This window comes from Brachyistius frenatus, unplaced genomic scaffold (assembly GCF_029030835.1).
Source record: "Brachyistius frenatus isolate BFR_SWC_R1_liver_20210118 unplaced genomic scaffold, ASM2903083v1 Contig_45, whole genome shotgun sequence".
Taxonomy (NCBI): Eukaryota; Metazoa; Chordata; class Actinopteri; family Embiotocidae; genus Brachyistius; species Brachyistius frenatus.
The window spans coordinates 2,579,806-2,597,913 of NW_027210644.1; the positions used below are offsets into that span (position 1 = coordinate 2,579,806).

The 18,108-nt window shown below is 40.8% G+C and overlaps 3 protein-coding genes across 4 annotated transcripts; 1 reads left to right on the top strand and 2 right to left on the bottom strand.

The window, feature by feature from the left end:
- Positions 1–401: 401 nt before the first annotated feature.
- Positions 402–5,055, bottom strand: LOC138623638 (rab GDP dissociation inhibitor beta). The gene is made up of 11 exons (XM_069703267.1): positions 4,443–5,055; positions 3,681–3,788; positions 3,490–3,586; positions 3,229–3,363; positions 2,941–3,139; positions 2,723–2,854; positions 1,716–1,815; positions 1,455–1,626; positions 1,158–1,302; positions 984–1,038; positions 402–874 (listed from the first exon to the last, which is right to left on the bottom strand). Exons 1-11 carry the CDS (start codon positions 4,482–4,484, stop codon positions 731–733), a joined length of 1,329 nt encoding a protein of 442 aa, XP_069559368.1. The 5' UTR covers positions 4,485–5,055; the 3' UTR covers positions 402–730.
- A 1,148-nt stretch (positions 5,056–6,203) lies between these two features.
- On the top strand, positions 6,204–11,509 carry LOC138623640 (transmembrane protein 43). The gene is made up of 12 exons (XM_069703269.1): positions 6,204–6,306; positions 7,270–7,416; positions 7,539–7,673; positions 8,297–8,391; positions 8,474–8,523; positions 8,661–8,730; positions 8,815–8,885; positions 8,994–9,121; positions 9,205–9,279; positions 9,880–9,981; positions 10,146–10,263; positions 10,359–11,509. Exons 1-12 carry the CDS (start codon positions 6,289–6,291, stop codon positions 10,559–10,561), a joined length of 1,212 nt encoding a protein of 403 aa, XP_069559370.1. The 5' UTR covers positions 6,204–6,288; the 3' UTR covers positions 10,562–11,509.
- Positions 11,510–12,054: 545 nt separating this feature from the next.
- LOC138623641 (transforming protein RhoA) lies at positions 12,055–16,657 on the bottom strand. Of its 2 annotated transcripts, XM_069703270.1 has the most exons (5): positions 16,540–16,657; positions 14,705–14,862; positions 13,849–13,969; positions 12,885–13,015; positions 12,055–12,805 (listed from the first exon to the last, which is right to left on the bottom strand). In XM_069703270.1, exons 2-5 carry the CDS (start codon positions 14,858–14,860, stop codon positions 12,632–12,634), a joined length of 582 nt encoding a protein of 193 aa, XP_069559371.1. In that variant the 5' UTR covers positions 14,861–14,862; positions 16,540–16,657; the 3' UTR covers positions 12,055–12,631. The 2 variants fall into 2 exon arrangements, with proteins under 2 accessions (XP_069559371.1, XP_069559373.1); XM_069703272.1 differs by lacking the exon at positions 16,540–16,657 and having other exon boundaries at positions 14,705–14,979.
- Positions 16,658–18,108: the final 1,451 nt, after the last annotated feature.

Consider the following 18,108-nt stretch of genomic DNA (forward strand, 5'->3'; position numbering starts at 1 on the left):
CTCTTCACATCAATGTGATTCACCTCCAATCATCTGCCTCAGTGCAACATGGCCAGAGGCGGCCTCAACGCTTTTAAACCCCCGTCATTCACATGCAGCCTGCTGCTCGAGTTGATTCACCTGCTTCAGATGAAAAACAAGCACAACGATCGGTGCTTAAAAAAAATTTAAAAATCAAGAACAATTCCAGGTAAAGTTGCTCCAGTAGGGTCACCTTTGTCCATGTGAAGAATTGATGCATTCGTACCGAATTTGACTCATGAATTATGATAGCAGCTAAAAACAACCTAGAGTATAAATTTGTCCCCATTAAAGAATGTCATTATTTGGTCAAAATTTCAACCCGTTTTAGTTGATGTATTTGTCAAAAATTCAGATTTTCACAAAAGTGTACACAGATTTTTATTTGGTATAAAGAACAACTGTGTTGTATTCATGGCTAAACTGCTGATATACTATATTCATTTGTTTCATAACAAAACATTGCAGATGAAGAATTAGATCATGGGGTTGCTAAAGGAAAAACACGTTTTGCAAAATTTCACAAAAAGGAATAGTAAACAAATTAAATGAAAAAAACCACATCCGACATTTACAGAGCACACTCACAGTTCACTCTACACACTACACGACACCCTCTGATTTACAGCTCTGCGGTATAATCATCCATTATGTCATTACAGCCTCCCAGCAGTTGAATCATTTGATCTCTATGTTAAAAGTCTCTTTCTCAGTCGTCATCAGAGGTATGAGACTGGTGTCGTGATCCTCCGAAAGAGAGCTCTGCTCCTGTGAGCCGGCGGTACACGTCCTTGATGTCGTCACATTCAAGCTCAAAGTGGTTTGTTGTGTCATATGAGCGGGACACAAAAATCTAATCAGGAGGGAGGAAAAGGGGGAAATTATTGTCATCAACACCAGACACAGCCAATCCAACATTTTGACCTTTCAATTGTTTTCAATTTGGGGACTCCCCTCATTACCTGACTCTTATTTCCATCTTCATTTGGAACCAGCAGGTTGGTGACAGACACAAATCTACATTCAATGTGTTGACAAGAAAAAAAGAAAAAAAATCAATTAAATGAATTGCAATTTCAATGACACTGCCATAAACACAGTTAAAAAACAGTCAAAGACTTAAAAGTGTCACTGACTTTTGCTTGATGGGCTCGAGCAGCTCCAGTCCCGGTTGCACCTCTTTCTCTGGGTTGCTGGTTTCCACAGTCGTACTCACCGTGGCGATGTACATCCCATCTGAGGCCACATTGTGGGTAAAGGACACTACGGATATATAGATGTCTGGATGGACAAAACGGAAGGGAGATAATTCGTCAAGAGGGATAAACTTTTCATTCTTAAAGTCTGGTTGGTTGACACGCAAACACACGTTTGTAATTTAAGAACAACAAGTGTAAATTTGATTTATTTTGAATCTTTGAGCAACACAGTACCTGACTTCCTGTCGAGTTGTGATTGAGGGATGATGATCTGACAGGAGTTGGCCTCGTGAGTGTTTTTAACTGGATGGTTTAAGAAACAGATCACCCTGATGGCACGGCCCACTTTCTTGACTCGATTGGGAACGTAGCTGGGATCACAGATTAACTGTTTACAATGGAACAGCTGTTACAGGGAAAGAGAGGACACAATCACTGAGTGCACAACTGGACATTATCCGGCACCTCCACCACTTTATTTTACATTCACCATACCTTCCCCTCAGATTTAACAGCTTTCACTTTGCCATTGTCCATCACAATCTCATCCACTGCTCTGTTCAACAGGAAGGTTCCTCCGTACTCTGCACTCAGTCTGAAACACACAGAGGCAGGAGAGGACGCATAAATACGGCATATTTACTGCATTAGTAGAACGGCAAAAAATGATTCTATTAAAACTGGACTGTGTTTCAGAAGGTATTCAGGGAGAAATCGGAGTAATTGCTTTGTTTTGTTCATTTACATGAAACAAATCTTCAGTCCATTGTGCAGCAATATCTGCAATTTAAACTTTTCCGGTAACTGTTGATCTGTCCTGCACACTGACATGGAGGAACTTTAGCCCGTTCCTGCATACACAACAGCTTCAACTCTGGGATGGTGGTGGGTTTCACACGTGAACTGCTCGGTTGAGGTCCTTGCACAATATTTCTTCTATTAAGGTCAGAGGTTCGACTTGGCCGTTCAAAAGCATTGACTCTATTCTTCTTTAGCCATTCTTTGGTAGAACAACGTGTATGCTCAGACTTGCTGAGTTGCTTCATGACCTGTTTTCTCTTGAGATTCATGGACAGATGTCCTCACATTTTCCTTTAAAACTTGCTATTGCAATTCAGAGGGAAATGTCTTTTGTATGATCCATAATACACGAATGATGGTGCGAATAATGGATCCCTGTTCTTTAAATAAAACGGAGCTGCCACTCACCTGATTATCTTCCTATTGACTAAAAAATCCTGACTTTTACTTTACATTCAAATTAACTGCTAATCCTGGAGATTCACATACTTTTGCCACTTACAGACATAATATTGGATTATTTTCCTCAATAAATGAATGAGTGGTTGTAATATTTTTTTCTCAATTGTTTAACTGGCTTCTCTTTATTTATTTTTAGAACACATGTCAATAGCAGATCATGTTTTTGGTCATATTTTATAAAAAGAAATCACCGAAAATTCAACTTCAACGCACCACTGTACAACTCGTGTGAGTCTCACCTTGCAAATCCCTGTGGCAGTTCACCCAGCCCGTACACCGGGTAGAGATATGGACTGGCATTGTGGCGGGACAAAGACTCAGAGTACAGCTTGATCCGGCTGATGGTTTCCAAACAGGGCTGGTCCAGGTAGCTGCAGGTACACCAGGGAAGAGGTTCGGATAATCAGTGATTATCTGGTTCAGTCTGGTCTGGTTTATATAAATTCCCATAACTGACCTCTCAGTGCTGTGTAAGGCTATGGTATGACCTATGAACTCTATAACATCTTGTCCCAGGTCAAAGCGGCTGAACAGGTCCCGTGTGGTTGTTTTTTTAGGATCCACATCCTGGTAGGTGCGAGGGTTTCTCGCGTCAAAATTCAGGGCGAAGACCAGCAGCTTCTTGAACCTTCTCTTGTCAAACATGCCCATCAGATCTGAAAATAGATGTTTTGTTTTAATATTTAAAAAAATAAACACGTTCATGGAAATGTATTTCAAAAAGTGCAATAACTTTATCAATCACCTGAAGCCTGGGCGTCTTCCTCTGTGGCGGGAACTTTGTGCAACTTGCCTGCCTTGTACACAAAGCTGCCCTCAACAACTTTGAAGTCCAGATAGCGTGTCACCTCAGTGTGCACCAAGATTTTTACCAGCTGACCTATAAAGCACAAACACAGCAGGTGGCAGAAAAAAAAAAGAAAGTTCAACCAAAGATTCAAAATGAATAAATAAAAAACTAGCTTTTCAGTGCAACAACCTCAGATTTACAGGTTTAGATTCTCACCAGTAGCAAGAAAAAATTTGGGGATGAGGTCAATGTTCCACTCTTTTCCACGGCTCATTGATTTAGAAGGACCTGAAACCTTAAACTTCTTGTATAGCTGTGTATGAAGAAAACATCAAAATTCAACAATAGTATTCTGTTTTGAAAGAGATATGAATGTCTGCACGTGTAATTTGTTTCTTTGAACGCACCTCATTAAGGGGAGAAATGGATGCACTCTCTCCTCCATAGTAAGGATTCTTGTCAATGTGAAGAACTTTTTTGCCATTTAGAGACATCAAACCAGAGAGGATACATTCCTGACAGAGACAGGGAGGTGTTAGTCAGCGGTTCAGATGTGGGCAGAGTCAACAGTTGGCAGAGTGCGAGTATGCAGACCAGGACCAGTGCAATGATATAATTTAATTACCATTAATCCCTTTTAATAGTTAGGCTAACAGGAGTCCAGTAGGTCTGCATGTGGGTGATCAGCAAACATGTTATATACATGGGATGAAGTTCATTAACTTTAAAAACAATTATTAATTATGGTGAAACAAGTAATGATTCCATATATTTTAATGTACAAAAGTAAATATGTGCATCTGTATCTGGTGATAACTATAATAGACATAATTCATGGCACTGCATCCTGTTTTTGTCAAGTAAATTGCTTAAACATCTGAGAAAATAATACTTTTAATGTGAATAAAGTGGTAACACTGTTTGTATTTCTATTTGATGCAATAAAGACATCCTAATATTCTTTTTTAAGCCCTAAGGACTACACAACAAAACACATTTCGCTTTGTTGATGGAGCTAAAACTCTGCAGCCTTTGAGTGAGCCATACCTGCCAGTTACTGTGCTTCAAAGAATCTGTCTGAATGAACCTACAGAAGGTGCCATATCCTGTGAACCGACAGACGCACGTTACGTTTCTGTGTATTTTACAACAGATAAAAGCGTTCTTACCTTCAGTCCAGTTCCAAGCACTATAATATCATATTCCTGCATCCTCACAGTGTCTCACTGCTTCACTGAATCCCAGCTTCTCCTGACTGCAACCTGTTGTACCGTATATGTGTGTATATGTGTGTGTGTTTGTGTAGGTGTGCATGAGTGAAGATACAGAAACAAGTGTGATGATGATAGGTGACAGTAATTTCTTTGTGTTCCCCTTTCCAATAATCCTCTTAAGACCGGCACATGCATGCAATGTGTGTGTGTGTGTGTGTGTGTGTGTGTGTGTGTGTGTGTGTGTGTGTGTGTGTGTGTGTGTGTGTGTGTGTGTGTGTGTGTGTGTGTGTGTGTGTGTGTGTGTGTGTGTGTGTGTGTGAAAGGAAGAGAGCTCTATGAAGCTGTGGTTCTCAGTCAGGGTTAATTGAGGGATTAAATGTTGATGGTGCCTGCAGTTATGAAAGTATTTATGAGATCATTTGCTTAAGTGTGAATACAACAACATAACAGTACTCTGTTAGGAGTAAGAGCTCTTCATATAAAAAATTCTACCAAAGAAAAAGAACACAAGTATTAGTAATATGTGATTTAAGTCTCAAAAGTAAAAATACTGGATCTATGGTGAAGTGGGATTTATGTATTGTGTTATTGTTTGATTGATACTGATGAATCAAGTAGTAGTTTAAAGTTGTAGCCGGTGGAGGTGGAGCTAGTGTTACCTACCTTAATTACAGATCAGATCATTACTTTCTTTTTTAAGATATTGGGCATTTTAATACCATAAAAATACCAATGTGAGAAGTTTGGTAGGTAAATGCCTCTTTGGTGAACTGCTAATAACTAGTCTACATCTCTAGAACGACAACCAGCCTCAACCTGCCCCTGCTTTTTTTTTTTTTTTTGCAGGGGGTTGCCAGCCCAAAACAAACAAACAAAAAATACAATTCGTCTATTATTTAACAATGTGTACATTAAGTAGTTCCAACCCAGCGATCTGATTGGTCAATTTGGACCGTGCTCAAATCACCATAAAGCATCACACCCTGCTCCTCACGAGAGATATCACTCCGCCTCCTCAATGGGAATATATAATTAGGACCCGAAGGCCTTATTGTTCTTCAAGGATTTATTATTCAGGGGTAATATTATTCTCCGTGAACGCGCGTCTCTTTTCGTATTTTAGTGGAGTCGCGAGAGGGCGTGGCCAAATGGCTCGCTAGCGCCCCCTAAGCAGAATATCAGTAAGTATCACTGAAGTAATTAAGTAAGGTGCAGGTACCTCAAACTTCCACGTGTCAGATAATTATTTATTTTCCAGCACTACGTGTCATAAATTGAGAAACAGGCACCCACAAAACAGCCTATTTTAGTGTGCTTGTTTCTCTTTCCAGCGTGTTCATTTTCGTATTTAAACAACAAAAAAAAAAATAATAATAATAATAATAAAAAAATATATATATATATATATCTTTATCGTCAGCTAAACCAAACCAAAAATAGGATAATTTAATCATTACACAACAATACATTACAATCAGTAATTGCTTTAAAAGTGCAAACTATTTAATTGTGATGACCAACTATAAAAACTACATTACCCATGATGCCCGGAGAAGATTTCCGGGTCGTGAAAATGATTGTTGTAGCGCTCGTATTTACTACCCGGTCACTCGGGAGAGAGGAGCGGGGTGGTAGGAACAACAACGTTATACACCACGTGCAGACTCCGCCTCCCCGGGGTTTCATTTCGGGAAGCTCCGGGTCACAGTGGGAGCGGACCTTGTGTCGAGTGGCCGCTGATCAGTGAGTTTTGCAGCCGCCTGGCATCGTCTTGATCTGCAGAGGTGAACAAACCAGAGACATGTCTTCAGCACAGACAGTGAGTAGCTTAGTTAACTGTTTTGGTTTTATTTGACAAACAACAACTCGGTCGGACAGTTAACGTAGCTTTAACTACTCTACTTTATTTTTTTTTTTAGCTTTAGTTTCACCTCCTGTATAATTTTAACAAGGTTGTAATTATCTATCTGATAATATAGTTATTTAAGTTGAATTATGTCGATGACACGTTACAGCAGTCCGGTCACAGTGCATTGATAACTTTAATCGATGAGACGTGAAAATACGTTTAGGAAGTACAAAAGAGGTGTGTTCAGTTGTTCACGCCCAGTTTAGTGACATGAACACGGACGGTACATGTTAAGTCACCGGCCTGGATCTTAATTCACCTAGAAAACAATCATCTGATCTCAAATGTACTTAAAGAAGTTTTGCTCATTCGTTGTTCCCAGATCTGCACATCTGTCTGTTACCAATAGTCTGTATCGGAGAGAGAAACGTCAGAGTAAAACTTGGTTACCTGTCCCAAGAGTTTAAAAAAAAAACTAGTTTTGAACAATTCACTGTTTTTGAAACAATCACTGGAAAATTTGAGAAAATCACTGGAGACCCCAAGATATCATATCATAACGATACTTAAGTCACAATGTCATATTATTGTCATTTTAAACATTTTGCTATGTGCCGAGTACTGTGATTACATATGTTGTGATTTATTACCTTTTTTTTTTTTCCCAACAGCAAATTATGCCTCTTAAGGACAACTTTGTCAACATCTGTTTTCTGTGCTCCAATAAAGGTTTTAGCGTGTTCATCGTTTCTACTGGTGCAGATTGGCCAGCATTGTCACGAACGGCTTTCAGAAATATTACATGCACCCGACACATTTATTTATATATTTAGACGCGCCCGTGTAACGATAAATAATTGCCACCTAAAATATTCTGACACTGTGCTGTACGGCTTCCCCCGCCCACCTCACCCCACCCCACCCCACCCTTAGTTTTTAGATAAAGACCCGGACCAACACAGCCGGGTATCTGTTCAGTCCAGCCCTGGATTTCTGGAAAGATTGAGTGAAACTGCAGGAGGAGCCGTTGTTGGCGTCGCGCTGTTTTTCCTCTCAATTTATGTTCTCTTCACCAACGAGGTAAGAAACACTCCCACAGCAGGAAATGGTCGCGTTCAAGTACCCTGCATCGGAGCCACAGTAATTTTACACAAAAAAAAACAACTAAAGACAGGTCTTGTGTAACTTGTTCTTCTCTCCAGGGACGAGCTCTGCAAACGGCACGTTCTCTGGATGAAGGTCTGTCTCAGGTGGTGTCCTTGGGGCCGTACGCCGGCCTCGACCTGCAGAACAACAACCGTTTGGTTCACCTGTCTGCACGGCTGCTTACCGCGCAGGTAGGCCGTCCTCCAGGCTCGCTCCCTGCTTTGAACACCGCTCTGTTAAACTCACTCACACTCTGGTTATCGAACTGTGTCTTCATCCGGCGGCCGCCTCGGTGTCAAGACTGAGTGGATTCGATAAATCTTTATCCAACTGATAATTTGGTCTTGATATATCAGCAGGTACTGGCTTTTGCACGTAGTGTATATTGACATACGTTTGGCTGATAAGCAGCGAGAAAAGTCAGTGCAGTGCTGTTTAGGAGGACACTCTCTTCACAGTAGAGAGGGTTTGCTAGTTTCTGTCCAAATCTAGTATAAATTTTGAGCAAAGTTTTAGAACTTTGGGAACAGAAACTAACGAGAAAAAAAAATAAAATAAAGTTCTCATGTATTTGTATCTGAATCGTACTCGAAATGCAACATTCCAAATTGTCTGATGCTGATGGATGTTTTTGTCGGGAGTGTTGTGATTTTCAGTCGAATCGTTTGTTTTCTGTTGTGTCGCTGACGTGAAAGTGAAATGAAGCGACCTGACCGCCAGGAGGAAGGCGGCAGACGCGTCACATCTAAAATCTGCTGAATCGAATGCAGTTTTCAGGTGTGAACTTCAGTTAAACATTCACGTGTCTGTGCAGCCCCTGCACGACCCCAACTACAGAGTGGTGGTGCAGGCAGTGAAGCTGAAGAGGCAGGTGGAGATGTACCAGTGGGTGGAGTACAGCGAGAGCAAGTGAGTCCACCGCGTGCACGTCGACACTGCAGCGTCGTTACTCTGAAGACGAGCGAGTCAGTTACTGTACGATTCCTTTTAGGGACTTCCAGGAGGATGGTCAAACCAAGACGGAGACGACGTACAACTACAGTGAGCCGTGCTTTTATTATCGAGACCGTAACCCGTCGTCCCTGGCGACAACGTGACTTGGAAGCCGTGGAGTCGTTCGGTTGCTCGATGCGAAGTTAAAAACGGCGCGACTTTTTTTTTTTCTTCTTCTTCTTTAGACACCGAGTGGAAATCGGAGCTCGTCAACAGTCGGCATTTTGATAAGGAAATCGGTCACCAGAACCCGAGGTACGTCGATGATTTGAAGATGACGATTGTTCCGGCGTGTGTTTTTGCGTGCAGCTCATGTTCACTTCCGTGTCTGCGTCTCAGTGCCATGGCGGTGGAGGCCGTGACAGTGGTGGCTCCTGAAGTTCGAGTTGGACCGTTCATTCTGTCTAAAGGTATCCGTCATAAACACGCATACAGACGCACAGTCGTACGCGTTTCTATTTTTCTCACCAGCTGACATCTTTCTTTCTTTTCTTTCTTTTTTTTTTTTGTGTCATCAGGCCTGGTGGAGCAGATAAACAACTTCCAGACGCTGAGTTTGAGAGATTTTGCCGTCTTTAACTTGGACCCTTTTCTCACCGTTGATGACGATTATTTCTACCACACGTCATACCCGCGCAGGCCGGAGGTGAGCGTCGACACGGGAACTTCGCGTGCCGTGTTCTCCAGACCGCTGCGCTGGCTGAGTTGCTGTTGTTTTTGCTTCCTGAGGTTGGGGATGTGCGCGTGAGATTCTCCTACGCTGGACTGAGTGGGGAGACCTCAAACCTCGGCCGGGCTCAAACTGTGGGTGCTGCACATGTCCTGTTCCAATATTCACGCCGACGTATTACTAAATGACGGACTTAAAGCATCTCTACATATATTTCCACTGTGTCCCATGTAATTCTGTGATGTTGTCATTAATCAGGCTCGCTAATTCAATAGTGAAAAGTTTTTAGAATATTGAAACCATGGCCACGGCTAATGATTCATTTTATAAAAATGTTCTTCCACTATCGATTAATTCCTTCCTGATTAATTGTTTTAGTGTAAAAAGTGTCGTCCAACGGCGCATGTTTTATATCCGTTAGTATGAAATTGTTTAAGCATGTTCATTTCTTGTATTTTATCTGCAAAACCAACATACAGAGTATAAATTACTGTATGTACACTAAACAGTTCATACATGAGAAGCAGAAGAGTATCAAAAGTCTCACATTTGAGGAGCAGAAGCTATGAAACTTTTACCTGGAAAAAAAAAAATCAATTATCAATATATCTACTGATTAACATTTTTATTATTATTATTATTATTCAGACTTCATTTTCTTAGCACTAATTGAAACTGTCAATTCCTTTGTGCACAACCTGTTTGAGCTGTAGAGGCTGGTGACTGTTTTTCAGGTCAGTATCGTAGCCATGCAGAGAGGAGAGCAGCTGATTCCCTTCAAAACCAAGTCAGGAGACACTCTGGAGATCATTTATCTGGAGGAGCTCTCTGCAGAGGTCAGCGTGGATTTTTTTTTCTATATCATTTGTCGCACAGTTGTTATACAACTCTTTGGGGAACAACATCCGTATGTTACAGTACACGTACTCAAGTGTCTGGCTAAAGCATTTTCCACACGGTTCTCATCAGTTTGGCAATGCGGTCGTATTTCTGTGCGCAGGAGGTGTTTGATCGGGAACACCAGTCCAACAGTGTGACGACGTGGGGACTCCGGGTCGGCGGCTGGGCCCTGATGTTCCTCAGTATCCAGCTGACCATGCGCATCATCCACACACTGGGTAAACGCAACGCTCGCTGCAGCCACGCCGCACATACTTTCCATCCCTCGCCGTACTCGTACATTTATACTCCCTGCCTTGTCGTGTGCCTGCAGTGGACTGGGTTCCGATCCTCAGAGAGCTCGTGTCTGTCGGACTGAAGATCTTCGCGTTGTCCGTCTCCGGCTCGCTGTCCCTTCTCGTAATCGCAGCCGGCTGGCTGTTTTACCGACCGCTGACGGCTGCGGCTCTGGGAGCGCTCGCTGCGCTTCCGGTATTTCTCGCCCGCTCAAGACTTCCAGCCAAGAAGAACGAGTGACTACTAAGCCGATGGTCAGAGTGATTTTTGTGCAGCCCGGCTGTAGCCGTCCCATCAGAGGTGTGAGGCGGTATCGTGCGGCCAGCGTTTCCACAGCGGGTTAGAAACGGAATTGCTTAAACAAAGGTAAAAAAAAAAAAAAAAAAGTTTTAATCAAACATCCATCAGATGTATTTATGTATAAAAAGAAACCTTAGTGCCGGTGTTTTCCTTTCAGACATTAGTGGACGATTTCTGTTTCCTTGAAATATTATCAGATGTAGCCTTTCAGAAGTTCTTCCAAGCTTGCAAACATACACTTGCTGTTGTTTCACTTTTATTGTAAATATAACTCCTCGAAGTGTTTGCTTCCAAAAAACGTCGACTCGCTTGACGGCTTTTAACGACACAAAGCTAAAACAAAAGCAGTCGTGTACAATAACTCCACCCGTAGGTTTAGTTTCTGCTGACAGGTGTTGATTCCTCTTTATGATCATGATACAAGGTGCAGTTTGTGCTGCTGGGGAAATGATTTTAATATTTAGTCCACACTCAATTGATGTAAACAGGGTGGACCAAATATTAACCAAGCTGCACAATTGTAACCGGGAATTTATTGCACTGTATTAGCCTCCACTAGTTTTAGCGCAACTAAGTGTAGCTGATAAACTGCTTAACTTAATGTTTATTATGTAAAATAATCTTTTCATATCCTTCCGCTCAATCAGCAGCACGAGGAAACATGGTGTACACATACTTGTAATGTACAGCTCATTAGGAAATTGTTCATAAATTGAAAAATGAAGGGACTTGAGGTAAAAAAAAAAAAAAAAAAAAGTTTAAAATGTTCATTTATAAAATGGAAAAGACATCAGAGATACCAAAGAACTGCAGGGGTGCAATTTGTTTGTATGCATTATGTTGAATAAAGCGCTTTTGTGGTTGTGGGCTTCAAATGTTTTCTAACGACGTTTGGCTCATTTTTCATATTTGAGTTTAAGCTGGTCGTGAAATACAGATGCCGACAAGTTGAACCTAATTAGCATTATTACAGAGATAAAATGTATAAAGATGATGTAGAAACGGTAGGCAGTAGTTTGTCCATCACAGAGCGCTGACAAGTTTATTTTCTCAACTATTAATGTCCTCATTGGTACATACATAGCTAATGCTTTAATTTTTAATGAGTCGTTAAAGGGATTCTTATCCAAAAAAAAAAGCTGCTTCTCCTCAAAAATGAATTTTCTGTTGGGCTCTGTGGGCAAAACACTGACAATAGAGTGGTTAGTGTTTATCTGTAATGTCCAGCATATCTGCTAAGTGCACTTGAGCTTGCACTGTGGCTGACCCACACCCACACTCACCCTCACACTCACAAAGACCTCAAACTGCCCGTCCATGCTGAGGAAGTTTAGTCCCTCCAGATGTTTTGCCTGAACTCTGGATGATGTGATTCTATACTTCAGCCGGGCTGTAATGTTCTTCGGTGTTAATCGGTTAAGTAATGCAATTGGTCAAGATTCTTACAAAGTAATTTATTACACAAAACACTAAGTTTCCATTTGCGTCTTAGCAAAACGAGTTTCCAGTCTCATTCTGTGCATGTGATCATAATGCACGAGCGATTTGTAAATGAAGCACACAAACAAATTTGGACTTCATGTGTGCATCAGTTGAAATAATTATGAAAGGACTACAGTCACAGTGTACAGGTACTTCGCCCTAGTTGGCTGTGGAAACATTCCTCAGATCAGCAGGCAGGGCTTAAGCACTTAACTGTGGTTGGCAGGTACGACACAACAGGTCCCCTGGCTGACCTTTTTGATTACATTGAACGTGTTGATAAAGGTTTCATTATGGCAGATTTACTCATGTTAAAAGTACAAAAAAGTATTTTTCATAACCTCAAAATTGAATACTGACAGAACCTGACTACTTTTGCTTAAGACAAAAAAAAGTAAAAGCGTTACACCTTTAGTAAAAACTGGGAAGAACAGTCTTTTGTGTGGGTGTGTTTTTGGGGGGGTAGGTTTGACCTTATTCTTCTTCTGCTTCCCCCCCCCCGTAGGACGCAGTACTCGCGCCCACCGTTTACAGTAGGACACATTTACTGCTCTTCTTCCCCCGTCTGGCCTGTAGTGCGGCCCTGGTGGCCATCTCGAACACTTCCCTCACACCATCCTTTGTTTTTGCAGAGCACTCCATGTATCCGAAGGCACTGATCCTGTTCGCCATGTCCCGTCCGTCCTCCGGTTTCACAGGTTCCTGCAGGAACAAGCCTTTAAGGAAACAAGCCTTTTCTGGTGGTGTGTTTCTATGGTTCTGTGTAGCGTTTAAGCTTTACCTGCTTCATTTTGGCAAGTTCCCTCCGAGTGTGCTCATCGTTACGCAGGTCCTTTTTATTTCCCACCAGTATGATGGGAACATTGGGGCAGAAGTGCTTCACCTCGGGGGTCCACTTCTCAGGGATGTTCTCTGAACAAGGGGACAATAGACAGCAGCAGTCAGAGCACTGACACGACTAACGATCACTTTCATATTGGATGAATCTGTGAATTATCGTGTCCGATCTATAAATTGTTTGGGTCTTAAAACACACCAGACAAAGATTATGTCACCAATTTTTTTTTTCTTTCTTTTTCCCCCCTAAAAAAAAACAAACAATGCAAAATTCAATAGAGCATCAGTATGACAGTAAACTGCAGCAATTTCTCATATTTGACAGCCAGAGGACATCAAATGTTTAGTGTTTGTGGCTGACAAAAAATGGCAAAAAAAAAAAAAAGAAGCTTCTTTTTAATTTTCGGTCCATCAATTAACCAAACAAATGTTTAATTGTTGCAGCTCTACTTTAGGTGAGATGAGTGGTCTAGAGTTGATGAATCAAGGAGGGCAGAAAATCATCCATTTCAGATGGACGAGGGATGTTGCAAAAGGCACGGCACACATTTTAAAGTACAACAGGTTCATTGATAAACAGGTGAGCAAACAGAGACTCATGATGAAGGATAGTTGTAACGTGACTCTTCATGTCCAACAGAAGTGCCTGTTAAGCTATTTTGTGTTTCTGATCCTCAACATGAAATTATTGCAGCCGTTTTAAAACCCCCTATAGGTCTGCCCTTTTCCCCTCCTAGTTATTTAACTCGATAAGAATAAACCGAAACTACGTAGTTTCCGTTTAGACTTCTTCAATTGTGTTTTCCCCCCAAAAACTTTGGTGGCAAAATGATGGGATTAAATTATTAAATTAATTTGAGGGTGACAAACATGACCATGGACTGTCAGAGTTGCCCATTTTCACTTACCAAGACTGTCAGGGCTGTCGATGGAGAAGCACATGAGGATGACATCGGTGTCTGGATAAGAGAGCGGGCGCAGTCTGTCGTAGTCTTCTTGACCGGCTGTATCCCAGAGCGCTAACTCCACCTGTCACCAGAGTTTACACGTCACCAACCGCATGAAGCCAAAGTGTTCACGGCCGCTTCCGCGCCGACATGTTTTTGGCCGACGCGTAAAGGTTTGCTTTGAGCCGTCACTTTCAATACAACATTTGTAAATAAAGACGAGAATATGAAGGTGAACAGTTTCACATTCGAAATGTATCTTTAGAGAAACGAAAATCACTTCCCCGATGATTTCTTGCGAGACCATAGATACTTATTAGTTCACTGTGTACATGTGTGATTTTTAATTGTGGGGGTTGAACATTCATTTCACACACATAATTTAGACACAAATGAAACCGTTAAACAGTAAATAAAATACAGTATATTGTAACCAGGAGTGATTTCAGACACAGAGCAGAACAGATTAATTTGTGTGATTTAAACTCGTTCGGTTTTCCTTACATAATCATGACTCTCCCATATAAAACACGATATCCACTATAACAACCTAAGTCAGATCCGTTATTAGGACTAATACAAACTTTGCTAAATGCTCGTATTGTCAACCAGCTTTTAATCAACGCAGGCCGTGAAGCTAAATACTCTTTCTCTGCATTAATTAGCACATTAAAGTATCTGCAAACTGCCCCATAGTCGGTGAAAGAAGCGGAAAGACAATCCAAACCAGCATTCAGCTGTTGTTCGTTATTGGACGCCAAGTTACATAACGCCGATCCTGGTATGAAATGCGAGAAGAGAAAAAAATGATTCCTACCTGTTTGCCATCGACTTCAATATCGGCGACGTAGTTCTCGAACACTGTGGGTACGTAGACCTCTGGAAACTGGTCCTTACTGAACACAATGAGCAGACAGGTCTTCCCACAGGCTCCATCTCCCACTATGACCAGCTTTTTCCTGATTGCTGCCATAGCTGCAGACAAGAGGCCGGAAGCAGCAAAGGTTACGACACCAGAAAACACGTTGTCTGAAACAGGCAGTTGCAGAATGTAATCAAGTACTTTTCCTGAAGTACTGTGCTTAAGTAGAAATTTGACATACTTGTATTTTATCAGAGTATTTTTTTTTTTTTAAATATTTGCAGCTCTATACTTCAACTCCAATAAATCTCAGGCAAATATTGTACTTTTTAACCCACTACATTAGTCTGACAACGTTAGTTACAAGTTCCTTTTTAAGATTAGAGGTTTCTGGACGCTTTGTGGTCAGTAAAACTATCTCCAAATTTGGGGATTTTGAATTTTCTCGATTAACTAAAGGAGCTGACGCTCCTTCATGGGTTGAAATAAACTAATTTAAAGCCCATTTTGATTTGCTGGAAAATGCTGGGTTGTTTTTTTTGGAGCTTGTTGCATTTTTAGAGATACGTGGCTCCAACAGAAGAAAAATAATACAAACATATTACAATCTTATATAACACGATGCGCTACCTTGGATTAAACTAACAAACAGCACAAAAAGTAGTTCAAATAAGCACAACCTTAAACGACTACAACTAAATGCCCATGAATGCAGCCGTAAAAATAATAATAATAATAAAAATGAAATAGTTAAACACTGACAGGGAGCATGTACTTCATAGCGTGTACTTTTAGTTCAAATACTACAAATCGCTGAATAATATTCACATTATTTTTTAGTTAAATACGGGTTTGGGTGCAGGATCTTAACTTGGGATATTACCACCACGTCGTTTGACTTCTAATTAATGAAGAAGACCTAAATACTTCTTCCACCACTGCAAACAGGGCGGGTCGGTTTAGTGCACTTGAAGCATTTATAAAACTGTTGAAGCACCGCTGGTCCCGGTGGGGAAGGATGAGCGGCCAACAACCTTCAGCACCCCGGCTCACCGTCCAGCCCTCCGTGTCGTCTCGGTTTTTAGGACACGATGAGGAGGGAGGGGGACAGACAGCGTGACATGTTTTATAGGTTGTCTTACATTTTGCGGTCCGACTAGGAACCGTCTCCCATGATGATACATTTCCGCTCCGGTGTTTCTGACCCACCCCGGCATAACACACACACACAAAATCGCTGCGCTGCTGCCTGACCTAGATTCACTAGATTCATAGATTCACTAGATTCACTAGATTCATAGATTCATAGATTCACAGATTCAACCAGCAGGATGTTGTTTACAAAAGACTCGCCGCTAGTCCGCGGGAGCTAACCAGGCGAGCCGGAATACGCGGCTTTGCTACGCGCGATATATATATATATAATATATATATATATATTATATATAAAGCATCTGGTGCCGACGTAGCGTTGTAAACTGATCAGCCAAACGTTGCTGCTTTTTTTTTTTTTTTTTTCCTTATTTAGTCCCAAACCGGTAAAAGGCTAGTTAGCTTTCAGTATAACGGAAGTTAAAGCGACTTGATGGAAAAAAAAAAAAAAAAAAAGGTCCGTGAGCTAGCTCGTTTAGCTTCAACGACAATATCGACAGAAAGAAAGAAAAAAAAAACAACAAAAAAAAAAACACAGATTAACAACACGTACAAACCGACGCTGCAGCCGATAAAACAATCTGGAAAGGTTAGCGCAGCCGCTCTTTTCTTAAAATAAAAAATTATAACGTGCTTACCAAGTGATTGGCTTTAAAAAAAAAAAAAAAAAAAAAAAAAAATATCTATCCAATTGTAGTTGAAGTAGTGCTTTGTTTAGCCTCCGCCGCTGCTCCCTGCTGCTGCTGCTGCTGCTGCCGCCGGAGGATGAACAGGAGGGAAGTGAGGGGGTGGGGAGAGCACAACAACACACTGCTGCACAAACATTACAAATACACTGTCCGCATACCATACATTACGCGTTATTATTATTATTATTATTATTATTACCTACATGCAAAACGTGCAGTTAGTAGTGGTAGTTTATGTTTCATCATGTGTTAAATATTTAGGTTTTCTTAGATTATTACAACCACTTTCTATTGAGGCATTCATTAAATGACCAAATAAATGTAATTGCAATCCAATGCAAGTTACTGTGGAAAAAAAAAAAAAAAAGTTTTATGCCTGCTGTTCAAAATGTTAGTGATTACAAAGAGGTTAAATCTAAAAATATTCTTTTCTGTAAAAAAAAAAAAAAAAAAAAAGCTTAAGGAATATAATATGAATTCTATTGTTTTGCATCTCTTGTTGCACAGGAATGTTATGGGAATATATATATATATTTTTCCCTTTACTGCAGTCAGTTGTGATCTACGCACTTGTAATTTGTTTTTGGTGGTTTCAAACATTTCCATCTCAATTCAAGTTGTATTGAAGAACTTTTGATTCAAGTTTGACAGTACTCAGTGCTGAGTGCTGTTATGAGGTTTACAGCGTCGACTTTCGAGTAAATTTAATTTAGTAGATTTAGTTTTTATGATTTATTTTTTCCGCTTTCGTGCCCATTTTAAAGCATTTTGTTTTTTTTAAGTAATCAAATAGTAACCAAGTGTCATGAGTTACATTACTTTGATTAGGTAACTAAAATAGTTACATTACTTATTAGTATAGCTTTAAAAGAGTATCTAAAAATCTGTAACCTATTACATTTCAGGAGTAACCTTCCCAACACATTGACAAAAACACATCATGTATAGAGGACCTGCTGTTGGGCCCTTGCGGTGGTAGAAAGTACCTTCATGTGAGTACATTTATGCATGTATTGTATAGTATTGGATGTAAATGTACTGCACTGTAACCAGTATTGGCCGGCTTGGGGTCTCTATTAATCCTCTATTTTCCCTCCTCTTTGGGCATTATTTCGAATGATAGATAGGCCCAGGTGTGCTGTCTCGTATTTGAGTCTTGATTGGTAATTCTGGTTATTGTTTCATTAAAATAGAAATGCCTGAATTAATTTTGAAATATGCACCATGATGGTTATCAATACACAGGGAAATATGCTTTATGATAAGTCATGGTTCACACACAGTAACACATCGGCCTTTTCACCGCAGATATTTTGACCTGCCATGACAAAAACACAGGTGTTCATAATAACATTAACAAAGGCTGTGTTTTTATCCAAGTGTCCCAGGCAGCTTGTGTGGCAATGAAGCAACTACATGGCTGCAGTCCTACTGTGACATGTCAACATGACTTCTGTAATAAGACCTTCTTTCACCGAAATCAACAATGGTTTTAAAGTTGGCACGGGCATCGAGCTC